Source organism: Topomyia yanbarensis, unplaced genomic scaffold (genome assembly GCF_030247195.1).
Source record: "Topomyia yanbarensis strain Yona2022 unplaced genomic scaffold, ASM3024719v1 HiC_scaffold_29, whole genome shotgun sequence".
NCBI classification, from domain to species: Eukaryota; Metazoa; Arthropoda; class Insecta; order Diptera; family Culicidae; genus Topomyia; species Topomyia yanbarensis.
The window spans coordinates 158,745-176,419 of NW_026683481.1; the positions used below are offsets into that span (position 1 = coordinate 158,745).

Here is a 17,675-nt window from a genome sequence, read left to right on the forward strand (position 1 = left end):
TGTTTTTGGTTCATCTTTTCAATTAGAATACCTTCTCGCCTCTACTTTACCACCAGGAATAAGCACAAAACTGTGGAATTCCTGAGTACCAGATATTGTTTTGCCGTTATTAAACAGTTCTTCGAGTTCTGACATTTTTTACTGTTCAGTGAATATGTAGCAGAAAATTAATTTTGTGATATTTTTATCAGATTGTTCAACTGCCCAGTTATATAACTCTCGGGGAGTTGTTATGGTATTTTCATAGTCGCAAGTAAGACTGGCTCTTTTTGCCATTCGCTTGAGAGTGCCACTAATAGCCAGGGTCCTTTTCCATGGGATGCTGCAAAAAATGCCATTCTGCGCTTAATTCGTACTTGGACTGGAATCTATACAAGCTTGCGAAGTTTTTCTTATTTTTGTATTGTGCTACTGCTCCATCAGACATAAAATAAATTTTAGAAAAGTTTGTCAATTATTCATAAAATTTATCATTTTTGAGATGAACAAATGAACTGCAGTCTTCCAGTCTTCCAATCTTCCAGTTTTCATTCCATTTTGTTATGAATATATACCAAATTCGTTACTGATACTTTTTGCATGTATCAGGCAGCTAGCAGTTGGGAAAATGGATTCTGAGATGATAATCACTTTCATTCGTTTAGTTTTCGGTAAACATACACTGCAAGGAATTTTTTTCTTTGGACAAGGAAAAGTTTTTTTCAAATAACTTTTTTCTTGAAAGTGCCCAACTTGACGGTAGGTAGGGAACATAATTACCTACCTTGGAACAAAATTTCATCCAAATCAAAAATTAGGTTTCTTTGTAAATCGACTTCAAATTTTTTAAATCGATTTTTTTCAGTGTAGGAGTGGATGAAGAATTTTTTCAAAAATTTGACTAATTTTGTGAAAATCACTCCTACAATATTTTTTTTTTTGTAAGATTTGTCATTTTTAGCCTATAGCCATTTGAAAAAAAAATTGGTAAAAATAGTTTTCAAAAGACAGTCTAGATCATTTTTGGAAAAACAAAGTATGCAAAGTGGCTTTTTGTGACAAAGTTCTCATGTACAAAAAGTTTCATTAAAATCTGAGAGGGTGCTGCCAACATTTGTTCGAGTTGGCGCGAAATTCGTCTTTAGCGACTCCACTTCATCGCATCTTTAGAACATCTATTGCCAGTGGCATTTTTCCATCCTTGGAAGTCTGCGAACATGTATGTTTCCAGTCCATAAAAAGGGTAATAAGCGAGACGTTAATAATTAACGTGGAATTACGTCTTTTAGCGCTGTCTCCAAGTTGTTCGAGCTGGTGATCATGGAACCTCTCCAGGCTCACTGCAAGCAGTGCCTAAGTGACGATCAACATGGCTTAACGTGTGGGCGTTCGACAACGACTAACCTGCTTTGCTTTACATCCTACTTAACAGAGAGTATGGAACGTCGTGCTCAAACCGATGTTATCTACGCAGATCTATCTGCCACTTTTCACAAAGTGAACCATGGCAAAACAATCGCCAAAATGGAGAGATTTGGAATTAACGGTAGTTTGTTGCAGTTCTTTCGATTCTACTTTACAGATCGAGAAATAGTGGTTGGCATTGGAGATTGCCAGGCACCCACATTCACTTCTACGTCAGGAGTACTCCAGGAAGGTCACTTGGGACCGCTGATGTTTCTGCTTTACTTCAACGACGTCCTTCTAGTTCCGAAGACTTAACGCCTGCCTTGCGCAGACGATCTCAAGATGTTTCTTCTCACCCGCTCTACTGAAGATTGTAGATTACTCCAACGACAGTTTGAAATCTCTGGTCTCTCGTCAGGGTGTGCAAGTATTTTTGTAAATTGTTCGGTAAATATAATATTTAACCCTCCGGAAGTCGCGCAAATGGCCCACTGAACAAGCAGCCGCTGATGCGCTGAGACGATTTCGCTAGATTTTCAGAGCAGCGTGTACTTCCGGGAGGTTAAAGAAATTTTGTTTCGTGGATTTAGTACTCGTAGTTTCTTCCAGCTACTTCTGAAAATAGTTTATTTTTTAATGAAAACGTAACTTGTACGAGTTGAATTAAAAAAATGGGCCTAAAACAGGGAATCGTTATTCAGAATACAGTATCTTCAAACATAAAGAAACGTTATTTAGGTCCAAGTATCTTCCTTAATAGTAACCACTTCTCCGTATTTTAACATGTGTTGTTTTGTTTGATAATGCCAGCATTAGTAGGCGCTACCAAGTTATGTAGCTTTACTTCAATAGTGCCATCGTCTAGCATCCCAGCATATTGCTGTATAAAATACCATTACATTCGACGACTTGTTTCAAGTTGTTCTGCGAAGCAAATCATTCTGATTGGCTAGTGAACGTAGTGACCGTATGACATAGATGGTGGAATTGCACAGTCGTAACTTCTGCTATCTAGAGCTCTTCAATATCATCACTTCACAAATCGATGGTCTTACAGGGTATTTCGTGAAAGTCAACAGCAACACAGTTTGGTCGCATTGTTAAATAGACTAGCTTTGCATTTTCCCGTATTGTTTGTTTGCGTTTCGCAATGAAAAGTTGCTTGTGCAAATAGACATTGTTATGATTTGTGTATAGAAGGGGAGCGATTTTTAGCTTCTGAACGACTAAATACGGGGAACGTGCCATTTAACCCAATATATTCTGATTACTGATTTCTGATTCTGAGCTCAATATATGAAAATATAAGGTAAGCTATTTCGTTAAATTTCGAATTTACCTTTTTTTTCAAATAAATAAAAACGTTTAAATTCTGAATTTTTTGTCTTTCAATTTGCATTTTCGTCTAATTGTCTTTCGATCTTTTGTACTTCGACCTTTTGTTCCTTCGACCTTTTTGTCTTTTGGCCTATTTGCTTTCGACTAGAAAAACTCTAGAAAGAGAACTGCGGAGACTCCATTTTGGATCGATTGGATTCGCGTTTAGCTGTCAAAAAACGAATCCAATCGAACATTGCCTATCCTTATAACATTGGACGTGTTGCCATGCAATGCCGGGGCATACGTTGCCAAAAATGCTGTTTTTCTCTCCGCAGTTCTCTTACTAGAGTTTTTCTACTTTCGACCTTCTGTCTTTTCGACTTTTTTTTCACAGATCCCTTTGTAGACTTGCTAGCGTGTATTGATTCAGAATTCAACCAAGAAATCAGTGTTCATTTGTAGAACTTACCTTGGCGAACAATTCTGTTACTTGGAATGTGCGAGCTACGTCGAAGTATTCTGTTACAATCAAAAAACACCGACGCGGATATTTTTTAAAGCTAGTGCTCTGCAATCCAAAATGCACCGTCTTGTCTGCCCGACCCCATTTTACTCTACATCACACTACACGATACCACACTACGAATACGCGGTTGTTTTGAAAAAAAAATCATCGGCTATTAAAGAATGTTAGTTTTTTTTTAATATCGGTACGAAACGATCTGTTTTCGCTATTTCAGTAGCATATGGTTGTGCCGAAGCCAGAGGCCGATACGCAGGGTGGATGAATAAAGTAAACAAATCGTGCGTAGAAATCTGTTTCATCATTCAGGACAATTTCTATCCGATCGATCTCACCGGTGTCTCGATGTTGATCACCACAAAATTAATAACTTAAAAATCACAAATCCTATTTGAAAATCGAAAGCAATCTGATATTTACCTCATTTTCCCTTTCTTTTCATATTTCCAGATCAATGTCGGAACTCTTCTTTACGCGCGATTGAGCAGCACTCTGAACGAAGCGAAAAGTGTGAACTTAAAACAGCTGTCCGTTAAGCCGAAACCAATCTGGCTCATTTTATTACGGAGGGTGAAACGCGAAAAATAAAATTTAGTGTTTTTAACGATCGTTGATTGGTGGCGTATTCGTTTCTGTTATACTTGCTCACGAAATATTTATTTCAACTACCAACTGTGAATTTTGAAGTGTTTTTACTATATGATTGAGGCCTATGGAAGCTTTTGCTAAATAATGAAAGATGTTCGAGAAATTAGTGGCTTAAAATAAGAAAATCAATTAAGTGCAATTAATAGGAATCGGAAAAGTGGGCGGCTAATCGGTTCCTAATGGTGGTATACAACGATGACACAATTGGAGGATTCGAGAAAGGATGTTCCATCGACTGGTGGTTTTCAACCTACGACACCTCTGACTCCTCAACAATCCCAGCAGCATCTACAGATTCCAGGTGGCCATTCTGGGCTACTGAACCTGGCTTCGGATGCTACCAGAACCTACGTATTCCCGGGATCGAGTGTAGTGGGCGGTAGTGGACCACCAACCAGTGCAACGAGTATCAGTCGAAACTTGTTTGACAATCCTAGAAACGGAGGACACTCTCGATCTATCAGCCATGGAGAGGGTTCCTTTGGGTTGTACGGGGCAGTCGCTAGGCCTTCAGTGCTCAAATCAGCGGTTAAAGGTGGCCACCAACGGGCTTTGTCCCAGGGCCAGATTACGGATACTCCTCTTCCTCGATCCGGCCACAGCCGTGTTGGCTCCAAAACAGATTTTATCCTTCCACCAGGTCACAAAGAGCCGCCGGAAACGCGAGAAGCGGGAACCGCTTCCACTTCCGGCAATGGTCATTCCCGACAGGCGTCGCGGTCGGAATCGATCTACACTCTTCGGCGGGCGGATCGACCTCCCTGGTGGAAACGGATTATGTTCTGTCGTAGTAGCAAATTCGAAGACCGGGGCTACCGGATCGTGGTCCCCAATCACACAGTGCCTCCCAAAACGCCAAAACATGACCACCCGAACGGGCGGCTGGTTGGAAACAAAATTCGGACTACCAAATACACACTGCTGTCGTTTGTGCCGAAAAATCTGCTCGAACAGTTTCACAGAGTCGCGAATTTGTACTTCATTTTCATAGTGCTGCTCAACTGGTTTCCCCAGATCAACGCCTTTGGCAAGGAAATCGCTATGATACCGGTACTGTTTGTACTGGGCGTGACGGCCATCAAGGACCTGTTTGAGGACCGAAGGCGGCGGGCTTCCGATAAGCGGATTAACAACTCGACCTGCCGTGTGTACAATGGGTGAGTGTTACACTATACTTAACTATCATTTAATTGACTGAATATTTGTAACGGGCTGGTTTCTATCTCACGGATACGTCCTGTTTATTGTTCAACTTTTTAATCACTAGTTATACAAAACGTTCCAGCAGTAATTGCTATAGCTACCGTATGTCACACGATTTGTTGCTGTTAAGCGCCATTTTTTTCTTTTATGACATGAGAACTGTCTCAAGACATAGACAACAACGTTCCTCAATCAGTCATTAACAATTGAGGTTTTATAGTAGTTTTATAGCCACTTATAAAACTTAGATTGCACTTGTAGCGTGCTACAAAACTTCAATTGTTACTTGGGCTGTACTGTTTTTAGCTTTTAAATTTCAGCTAAGTAAATACTTTCTCGAGTAATTTATGACTAAGGTCGGAAAGTGTGGGGAAATTCTGGACAAAACATTATTCGTTATCCTCCTGGAAGTCGCGCTAGTGCACTGAGTGCACGATGCTCTGAAAATCTAACGAAATCGTCTTAGCGCACCAGCGGCTGCTCGTTCAGTGTGCTATTTGCGCGACTTCCGGAGGGTTAAGCACACTTGTTAATATTGTTTTATTCTTTCGTCTACTGGTAATTGATATAATCTCTGCTCGGAGAATGACGGTTCGTCCAGAATTTTCCTTCAGAAGGTATGTTGATAGTTGACTTTCCGGTTCTCTAAATACATTACTAGAACATTTTACAACTATTACTAGAGTTGGCTGATAATGAAGCAAAAATGAATGTTTCTTGCTCAAAGAAGTCATCACAATAAAATTAGACTGGTTTTGAAGGACATAAATGGCGATAATAAATATTCAATATATTCGATATTCAATCATTTCCATTTTCCGGAGCGCTCATTAAATAGTGCCCAGAAGCTCCAAAGCAGCCCATACCTCGATTTATGCAGGATAAACTTTCATACTGATTACCTAATGAACTGAAAACAAAACTCAATGTAAACTTTTGTTTCCGTATGTTACTTTTTGGAAAACCCCAGAGTAACCCGGTTTCTGCTTGTAAAATCCTGTGTGCCAGAAATACTACACTAGATCGACATATGAGTGAGTTGCCAGCCGCGGAACGACCGCAGGCATTGACGCAAAACTGACTCATCGCCCATTCTTCGATTGGCTGTTTTGTTGTTGCAGAACGTGTACTTTCTCGCAACTGCTTGCCCTCTGGCCTGTTTAGATGCCGCCGCCGGTACATGTTTGGCATTTGAAACACGCGCGCCCGTGTTTGCCTCTGTGTCGAATGTTTGCTCAGCGCTATTTTCCATTTTGTAGGTACATTTTATCACAACTCTTCGGCTTAAATAGTCGCTCCATGACGGGTGCTGTACAATGTAGACATCTGTACTTTCAGAAGGAAGCCGGTGTACGTCAATGTAGCCACTTGTGTAGCCAACTAAACAAAGCATCCGATGTCAAATGTATGCCACGTTCAATGTCATCGATCTTTTGCGGGATGCTTTTAATTTTCATTCAACATTCATTGTACTTGTAATAATAAAAATTCCCTTCTTGCTTTAGAAAGATAATTGTTTTCCATCAGTTGAATTTGAGACAAATCGCTACTAACAGTAAAAAGTATGCTCTTTGATTCATTTGATTCTGTTGATTCATTTGATTCGCTTGATTCACTTTATACGTTTGATTCATTTAATTCATTTGATCAATTTGATTCATTTGATTCAATCAATTCATTCGATTAATTTTGGTCATTTTATTCCTTTTATTTATTTCTTCCAATTGGTGAGTTTGAGTCAATTTACTACTTTTTAAATATTGCCAAATTTTTCATTTATTGAGCTGAGCTAATTTGATTTATGTTTTCTACTCATTTTATGAGTTTGATAGCTTTTTACATTTCTTATAAAAGAAATGTATAGAATTCGCTCAAACTTTCAAGATTTTTTCACGAGTCTTATATACCAATCGACTCAGCTCGACGATTTGGGACAATGTCTGTGTGTGTGTGTGTGTGTGTGTATGTAACGGACAAATTCTCATTCGTGTTTCTCAGCAATGGCTGAACCGATCTTATCCAAACCAATTTTAAATGAAAGAACTAAAAAACAGTATGAACGCTATTAATTTGTTTTTGATTCTGATGTTTAATTTTCAAGATATGAATGTTTGAATGCGTAAAAATGGCGTTTTTTGCAGTTTTTTTAAATTATCTGCCGAAATTGACAATATAGATTAACAATTTATATGTTTTTAGAAAGCTTTAACGAATACCTTTCGAACAACCTATAGCTTGTTGAAATCGGACTATTATCAAAAGAGATATTTAACATTAAATGCGGACGAAAGATTTTTATCATTTCCCATTGCCAGATATATGACCACAAACATGTAATCTATTTTTAACGCCAAAACGGCTTATTTTAGGTCAATAGTATCTTCGAAGAATTTAATGGAGGTAATATGGATTTTCTTTTGGAATTGTGCTTTTGCTGATTAATCCCCCTATGAGTGAGATATTTTCACAAATTTTCTTGGAAGTGATTATATCGAAATGATGTCTTCAGCAAATTTGTAGCTCTTACTTTTGCGAATAACTTTACTAAAGACTTTAAATATCTATTTTGAATACTTTAAAAGTTATGGCTTATTGTTTGTTGATTACTCTTTGTCGCCTATTTATTGTTCAATATAGTAATAATCCATTGAAATAAGCTAAACGTTATTTCGATAAAACGAATTTTGTATTTCATTTTACTATTTATAACCGCTAGAAATAATCACCGAACACTTCCAAGTTGTCTGGAAGGAACTTGATAGCTTATCAGTGCAAAAATGTTCATTTGTGCGAACCTTCTGACTGCAATTTTTCTAACTTATAACCATCGGATCGATCTGAAACATATCGGAAAATAAAAGCGAAGTAAATAACTCCAAGCAACGGCGTAGCCAAGAGAAGGTTTTGGGGTTTAACACCATACAACTCCTCCCCCCCTCACCACACCCAAAAAAAAAAATTGGATTGAAGTTGAAAATTTATTGTTGCTGATTAATTCAATATTACAATAACAATTATCTGATACGTATATTGATAACCTGTTGTTGTAAACATCGTGAGGACTTTTGATAAATTATCGGAATGGGGTCCTGATATGTAACTGATCTTGGTCTTGATTTCACAGTTGTCTAATTGCATCATTATCAAATTCCTGCCTGAAAACATTCCAATAGAAAATTCCAGAGTTCTATAATCAATCGTAATCCTCAGATTCCTTTTCAAATTGAGCTCGCTTTTGTAGAGATGCACTGTAATAAGGGTCTTTATTTAATAGAAAGCGAAGTTGAAATTGATTTAATGTCTATGAAACATAGAACTGCTCACCAAGAAAAAATGCACAACTTTCAACATTTGCTAAAAATGTTTTTGACTTTCTCATTCACTCTAAAATTCGTCAATCTAATCCCGACCGGGAGGGCCGAGTGTCATATACCAATCGACTCAGTTCATCGAGATCGGAAAATGTCTGTGTGTGTATGTGTGTATGTGGAAAAAATGTGACCTCTGTTAATCAGAGATGGCTGGACCGATTTGCACAAAGTTAGTCTCAAATGAAAGGTACAACCTTCCCATCGGCTGCAGTTGAATGTTTTATTGATTGGACTTCCTGTTCCGGAGTTACGAGTTGAAGAGTGCAATCACACAGCAAATTCCCATATAAACTGAAATGAAAAATTTTCAAAATCAAATTTGTATTTTGGATGCCAAACGACTTTAAAATGCATGAAACATTGAGATTTGATGTAAACTCGAAAAAAATAATGTTTGACAAACATTGATTTTTTTGGACTTTGGTACATTTTTGCCTTTCTCATATAGAAAGATTATGCAATCACTCTAAAAATCGTCGATCATACCGGCCCGGTGGGAGTATGCAGTGAGGGGTTGCTACTTTAAAATTAAAACTAGTTTAAAATTTCTTAACAAGTTGAAAATTTTTGGCAGGACCCGGACCTCACGGATCTTTCTCCATGATCCGCCGCTGGTTTCAAGCGATGTTTCAGTATCACATAGTATCTCAAGATCGTGGCTGTCGATCCATTGTATGTATGTGCAAATCGTACTGAACATGTAATATTCATTTCCACCATTGTATTGAACATAACCAGCCATGAAATCGTAGTCTGGACAAATGAGAAAAGCACATTTGCACCACTAGGTGGATTAAAACAGGTTTTTATTTTGGGAATGCGTCGAGTTGAGACGAAAACGTAATATTCAGGATAACACTTTCCGAATGTAGAGAGAAATTTATGAAAAATTGACGATTTCCATTCGACTCTAGCAGGTCCTGATCGATTTTGATGAGCATTTGATTTTTGTTGTATGACCAATTATATGTATAGGTCAAATGTTCAAAAACAGTAAATTAAGGTCAAGATAACATCATTTTGAATCCGCCAGTTTCGGAGGTTTAGTATCTTCGATGAGTTTTAGAAACGTTAAACAGCGCATCATTTGATAATATAATTTTGACGGTATATCGTCCAAGAAGTATTTATGGTGAATTTTCTCAGGTTAATATTTATGACTACAATAAAGTCTCAACAAATTCGCTAAAGACACGAACTCTGTTACTATTTTCTGAAAAATTAATTCTGCATAATTTTAAAACTTCAAAAATTACGGTTTCGGAATTATGCCGTTTGGACAGTAAGATCGATTTTCACCAAACCCCCACCAATTGTAAAATTGGTATTTTAATTAACGTAAGGGCGATACTTCAATGCTGATAGGTGGGACCGGAAAAGTAAACAATCGCCAAAGGGTCGATACTATCATTTTGTCAATTTCAATAGCAAACACAAATTTTAATTTAATAATTTCAAATACTTCATGAAGTTTTGGGTTTCGATCACTGAATCATGCAATCTAGGATGTAAAAAACACAATAGTTCTTAAATAGGAAATAAAACCAAGTCTGGAAATATTCACTGTTGATTTTCTTTGAATGGTGTCACTGCTAGTATCGCTTTTTTCGAGAAAAAAGCGTTGATTTCTTAGTTCTCAGTCGCGTTTGAAGTTTGAGTAAAGTATAAACTTCAAATCGATTAAAAAAAAATCGATATTTTTGGCTCAGTACAATATACATAACCCCTTTAGAAAAATTCAGTTTTCCCACCACAATGCATTGATTGAGGAATTTAGATATTTTATTAACAGAGCAATAGCAATAATTCGTTTGTATGTCTATTTAATGGGCCATTTTTTCGCTTTCCCATTGATTTGGTTTGAGATTTCTAGCACTGATGTTGTCCTATGCTGATTTGAGCGATTCTCTGAGTCCTGCCACTATCCCATGTAGTATGTGTTATCAAAAACATCGCGAAGCATCAAGTTCTAAATGTTCTCAAACGATATAATATCCGAAGAGAGTGATAAGAGTTATAAGAAATGTCTCATCACACTGTTAGGTGGATTAAAAGCGTTTTTTCTTCATATGTTTGCTTTATAAGTTTTTTTAAAATTTTATTTGTGTTTTTATTTTCTATAATCTGCTAACTAATGAATAATCCAACAGTGATATGTCTAAGAAATGCCTTATCTCACTGCTAGGTGGATTAAGTGGGTTGTACATAGTAACTTTCTTTTGTAAACGAAAATTCTTTATCAAAAACCATGATAAGCGTAAAACTAATTTCTTGGTTGGGTTATGACAAATCTATTTCGTTAATTGCAAGAACTGCTGCTACAAACATATTTTGTAGTGATGAGCCTTTTAAAAAAAAGCAATTGATTTTACCAAATCCGACTCTTTTATATAAAAATTGATGTTGTCAAATATCGAAAGAAATTTTTTTTCGAAAGTTGTCCTGCTGGAGCTATAGACAGCTAGGTTCTCGAAAAAGCTCTCGGCCAGAATTATACACTACAATTGCACACGAGGCAGGCAATGTCGCCCACTAAAACACTGCCTAAGGCCAATTGCAGCGGGCCATGATTCTGAATGTGATATTCATTGTACGGTTCCGATGTGTGCCGGCCTAGGGACTTCTTGATCGCGTGTACCATCGCGAAGGACTCGAGCAGTTGTACGCTAACGTTTCCGATCGCGTGTGGGTTTGTATGTCGCGTGTACTAGCGTGTGTGTAATTTTGCGTTTTCTATTTTATAACCGTGAGTTTTTCATATATTCTATTTTATAACCGTGAGTTTTTCATATATTCAAGTGTTTTTCGACGATCGCGCGCGGAACGTGAATCTGATACTTAATTTTCCGTTCCGTGTGGAACATGTTGCCTAGTGGATACGAACGTTGTCTTTGATTTATCCAATTAAATGTATGGACCCAAGTTGCTAGGACAGAGGGTAAAGTTTTCCGGACGTGACCGATTCGTGATCGCGCTAACACGGACGTTTGTGGGTTCGCGCTTAAGGACAGCGTTTTCAACTTCGTAAGTACTAAAACGTTCACCTTATTACCGGGGTGTTATCATGTTTGCGCGATCGTGGGCGTAAGTATACGTGTATGATCGCGAAAGATTTAAGCGTTCGTATGTTAACGTGTTTGTCGCGTGTGCTCGCGTGTATGTGACTTGGCATGTATAAATTCGATTTTGTAACCGTGTGGCCGGCCATTCATATATTCGCGTGTGTTTTAGATGGTCAGGCTGACCGTCATTCTGATATTTAGTTTTCGGTGTACGGATTATATACTGACAGGGAGTGAGTCACCCCATATCACTAGAGTTCCCAGTCATGTTACCATGGAACGTGTTGTCCAGTGGACATGAGAGCTTTCTCTTTTTTTATTGGTTCAATTGAAGGCATGGGCCTAGACTGATGGTACCGAATATAGACTTCCGGAACCAACCGATTCATGATCGCGCCAGCGCATGAGTTTATAGGTTCACGCTTGAGACCGTTGTAGGTTCGCGCTATCATGTTGGCGAGATCGCAAGTGTAGGTTGCGTGGATGATCGCAAAGGCCACAAGAATTTGTATGTTAACGTGTTTATCGTTTGTATGTGACTTCGCCTGTGTACATTTGATTTTATAACGGAATTCACATATTCGCGTGTGTTTTAGATGATCGCGCGCGGACCATGAATCTTATACTTTTTCAGTGTACGGTTCAGATGCTAGCAGAGAGTGAGTTGTCCCATATCACTAGAGTTCCCGGTATCTAGTGTATATGAGCGTCATTTGTATTGGTCCAACTAGGCTGCTAAGATCGAGGGTAGAGACTCCCGGACGGGACCGATTCATGATCGCGCGAGCGGTGGGTTAAGGTGCGTTTGTTGATTTATAAATGCTAAAAGATTCACTTAATTACCGGGTTGTTTTAATTTTGGCAAGATTGCGAGTGTAAGTATGTGTGGAGGATTACAATTGCATGTTCATTTTGTGACCAGGTTTACGTTATCGCGATGGTCACGAGCGTTTGTAAACGTACATGGGAGAGATTAGTTTAGACGTTTAGGATGAGAGAGAATATGTAATTTATTGTGTTAGTGAGCTAGTATGAATCTGATTTTTATATTTTTTTGATTATAGAGGTTTTAATCTTAGGGTCATTCGCCTCTTTTGGAAAAATCTCTAACCCCATGTGCAGGGTTGGGAATCGAACCCAGGTGAGCTGCGTACAAGGCAATCGATTTACCAACTACGCTATACCCTTCCCCTGAATCTGATTTAAGATATAGTAATAAAAGGAAAAATAAGTCAAGCAAAGATATATGGTGTTTGGGGACAAGTATAGATTATTTTTAGCATTTATGGATAATGTTAAGGCAGAGTAAATTGATTTATAAAGCGGGGAATATAGAGATTTTCTATACTATTGAGTACATAAAAATATATTAGCTACAGAGAGAAATAGATATTACATGCATCTAAACTACTTTTAGGTGTTTGATGATGTGGTTCACGTGGATTGGATTTCTTCAAAAACTATGTGTTTCAGTTTATTATGTTGAGCTAGTGACTGAACAGTGTGTTTAAGAAAGAGATTCCATCCATAAGAGATTGTCGACCCTGTTTTTAAAAAACAGCGAATCCGATTCGTTATAGACGAGTCTTACTCGCCATCTTAACGAGTCAGAGCGACAGTTCGAGCGAGTTAAGAGATAAAAACACCCACTTTCAGTCTGATCATCTTTTATAGATGACATGCATGAATCGATCACTATGCCCAAGATCAAATGAGTCTTCGACCAACTGAACCAATATGTCCCTCCATTTGCAAGTAGAAACATCCATATTAGCTGTCCGCCAAAACACTTGATCTAATGATTAGTAGTCAAGAGACACAGAGATCAATGGACCAGCACTCGCTCGGATCTCCCACTCTTATCCACCACCCAAGAGTACGCGCCCTTTGGCTCATCATCGAAGCGCAGGGGAGTATCAGTATCTATTCTTAGAATCAAAATACTTAGAAATATTGAAAAATTATTACTATGATATAACAAATTATTTGTTTCCTATGCACTTACTTTATCACGTTATTCGGTGCAGCGAAATTATCGCGCTGCCTTACTGCGTTGTCAGCAACTTGTCGCAATTTTTCAAACAACGAATTCACATAATAATTCACAAGTTATCCTTTACTCAGACGAGACCATGCGTATTCTCCACGCGCATTAAATACTTAGTGGATTAGTGTCCTAGTTGATCAAATAAACACTAAACAAACAAAGAAATTAGTTTGCTCAGTCTAAAGAAATGTCGGCTCGAATCAATCGGCCGATACGTGTTCCCTTACAATGTCATCAACTCAAAGAACATTTAAAATTACATATGACACTGTATGTGTTATTCAGAATATAACGAAATGAAGCTAATTTATTTGCATTAAAATAAAATCGGAAAATATTATTTACATAACCGAGGTGAATCAATTAAGAGATAAGGGATGCAGACGACAATAGCTGACTACCACCATTTCGCACCCCCTGCATAAAAGAGCAAACATAATTCAAAACCAAACTGATATCTCTATAAACTGGAAAATTGATAAACTAACGTTGCTGAAGACGCTGCCGCTCGAAAAACGTGATAAAAACAATCTTAATCCTCCTTGGAATCACTGTGGAACCACTTGAAAAGATGCAATTCTTCTTTGATTCATATTTATATTGACGCTATGCTTCTCCTATTTGGACAACATAGTTCAAGTGATCGATTCCGAAGGAACAAACTCTGTAAAACGCAGTTGAGTAAAGCCATGTCAAGTGATCCTCGAATTTTTCGCAAAATCACCGATTTTCATGAGGTATATTTTATTGTATAGGGATTACGGTGAATAGCTTTTGGTATAAATATTTCGTTAAAACTCCCTTTTTTCTTTGAGATATTAACCCTTAAACTTTCTTGTATAATAATATTGTAAATTTTATATCTCAAAAACTACTGAAGATAATTGAATGAATTTTTGTATACTTATAGAATAATATTAACACTATCTCACAAAAATATATCTATTGTATAATTGAGTAAATAACGGTACTTTGCATCTATTTAAAAATTTCAATTGCATTTTTTCTTGTGTTCTTCACGCTAAAAATTTTCAGGAAGTATGTCAAATTACGCAGCAATCCTTCACCTTCAATAATCTGTATTGTGAATTTTTCATTTTTGTTCCTATCGAAAGTTATGGATGATTTAGTAACGGTATGTTCCTTCAACGCATGGCCCACTTTAATACAACCCGCGAACACTTACATATTGGCAACGCCGTACGTCGCGACGTTCTAATGCGCATCGCGTTGGAAGTGTGCATCGCATGACTAACAGAAGCTACATCTCTCGATTGCAGCAAAAGAACAAACTTTTCTATAGGGATTAACGAAGATGAATGTTTTCCGGATATTTTGAGATCATTTTATATTTTTTTGACCGAAGTGCACAACAAAAATCATAGTAATTTAATAAATACTTTCTTATTATAATTTATCGTCACAATTAAGCTGTATCGCAAATAACCGAAACTTAACTTATGTAATGAGTTTATGTTATTGCTATCTTCAAAGACACTTTTGTAAGTCAAAGTACGTCTATGTTTTATTCAAATTTTTTATATGTCTACAATATTATACAGGAAAGTGGAACAACTTATGACAACAGTATTTTACTTCACATGTTTTTGTTTACTGAATGATCTTACTTATGTCGTTTTTGCTTGAGGCTAACTAACTCAGTTTCAGACCTAACTGCTGTTAAAGCGTTTGTTTGATGCCAGTTTCGAACCTAGGTTATGCGCCACTGAGGGACCATTCATGAATTACGTAACACTTTTAGGGGGAGGGGGTACAACAAGTTGTGACATGTTGTGACATAGGGGGGAGTTAGCTAGATCGTTACGTAACATGTTTTCACCGAAGAAGAAAAAAAATTCTAGGAATTTGTTGCGTAATAGGAGAGGGGGAGTGGAGAAATTTGTGACAATTTGTTACAAGGGGGGAGACAGTGTCAATTTTGGGCAATTTTTGAGTTACGTAATTTATGAATGGTTACTGAACTGAAAACCGAGTTGGGTTCCAACCTGAAAAATATTTCGGGTTCGCTCACACCACCGCTGTTTTGCGAGAACCCAACTCAGTTCCATTAAAAACGTTTGAAGCAACTAACCCGGGTTAGTGTCTAGGTTCTCAATCGAAAACGACATTATAAACAACAATGCGAGCAAACATACCGTGCTACCACTCAGACAGAACCAACTAACAAAAAAGTGGTGAAATATGTCACTTTGCAAAAAATCGTGTCTATGCAGGTTCAAACATTCCACTGCTCAATAACTCGCAAAAAATATAATAACGCTAAAAAGTATGCAAATCACTCGAAAAGCATTTGCTCTCAATAATCCGTAAAGAAAAGCTTGTCTTTTTACTCTAATATCAGAGATGGCAATTTTGGACATGAGATACACTTTTCCAAAGCGATGCGCATTAGGACGTGCGGCGTTGCCAATATGTAAGTGTTCGCGGGCTGCATCAAAGTGGGCCATGCGTTTAAGGAACACACCGTTACAAAATCATCCATAACTTTCGATAGGAACAAAAATGAAAAATTATCAATACAGATTTTTGAAGGTAAAGGATTGCTGCGTAATTTGATATATTTCCTGAAAAATTTTAGCGTGAAGAACACAAGAAAAAATGCAATTGAAATTTTTAAATAGATGCAAAGTACCGTTATTTACTCGATTATACAATAGATATATTTTTGTGAGATAGTGTTAATATCATTCTATAAGTGTACAAAAATTCATTCAATTATCTTCAGTAGTTTTTGAGATATAAAATTTACAATTTTATTATACAAGAAAGTTTAAGGGTTAATATCTCCAAGAAAAAAGGGAGTTTTAACGAAATATTTATACCAAAAGCTATTCACCATAATCCCTATGCAATAAAATATACCTCATGAAAATCGGTGATTTTGCGAAAAATTCGAGGATCACTTGACATGGCTTTACTCAGTTGTTTGCATCACATGATTTTTTCAGCGATTATTTTACGAGGAGATTATTTATCGTTCATCCGGAGATCCAGTGGAATCGGAATATACAACGATCTAAAGTCTGAATTGCTCTCTGTACAACTCCGTCGGTATATATTCTTTGTCATGTTATTAAAACTATTTTTCCCATCGTCTTAGTTTTGCTGATTTACTATCAATTAATTCCTTCACTTATTTAAATAGCAAATAAAAGGACCATGAAACGATCAAATAACATGGACTGACCATTGATTTGATTTATAGAGTTCGCGATGAAGGTTGACACATGAATGAACGAATAACCCGATCGATCGACAACGTTCACGTGCTTGCTCGTGGTCGTTAACAAACGAAGCTATACATACAGACATGCGTACAATGTGTAGCGGCTCAATGACATTGAAATGAATTTTTCAAGCATCTCGCGAGGAAACATACCACGCGTCAATTAATGCCGATATAGAACGCAAAATGATCATGTGTTTACCATAAACACTACCGGGTTTTAGCAGAACTAAATCAGAGCGTTAACCTGTAAAGTATGACAAGTAGCCATGGATAATTACATCTATGATTTCGTTGCACATCTAGACATACTGGCAAAAATGTTTCAACAGGAAATAATGACAGATTTGTATGATCGGTTATTGAAGCGATACTGCCTGATAAAATTGGATTTGACTTAACCATGTTGCACAACGCTGACTCGCTGTTCTGAGTTTAGATGTATAGATAAAATCATTTCCGCAAAAAGCGGCATTTTATATCCCAGCCAATTAATCGGTCGTTGGCTAGCTCAACCCGATTTCAGCGGGTAGATAAGCTGCTATCTAACAAACTAACTCCCGATTGTCTGTGCGTATATCGCTTATCTTCGTATCTTATCAGCTCCACGTCAGGTCTAACACAAATGTTTTAAGTGGCGTGTTCCCACCGTACCATCAGGCGCATTTTATCGTCGAGCTAACGTGGAACTTCCTGTAGCATTTTCGAATGGGGATTTTCTGCAACGTTTGCCAGTGTCAGAATTGCTTTTTTTAATAACAACATGCCGCTTAACGGTTTAAAGCTACCATAAAAAACTTCGTACTAACAACCTAATAAAGTCCTGGTAATTCCACATGAAAGCGCTATTATCACTTCATACTAATTA

General features: G+C 37.4%; 1 protein-coding gene across 2 annotated transcripts in view; it reads left to right on the forward strand.

The window, feature by feature from the left end:
* Positions 1 to 17,675, forward strand: part of LOC131695115 (phospholipid-transporting ATPase VB-like) — a 216,576-nt gene that overhangs the window by 118,961 nt on the left and 79,940 nt on the right. For both annotated transcript variants that reach the window (XM_058983634.1, XM_058983633.1), the window contains one exon: positions 3,680 to 5,034. In XM_058983634.1, coding sequence (XP_058839617.1) covers positions 4,073 to 5,034 — 962 coding nt within the window. In that variant the 5' untranslated portion in view covers positions 3,680 to 4,072. The remainder of the gene's footprint in view (positions 1 to 3,679; positions 5,035 to 17,675) is intronic.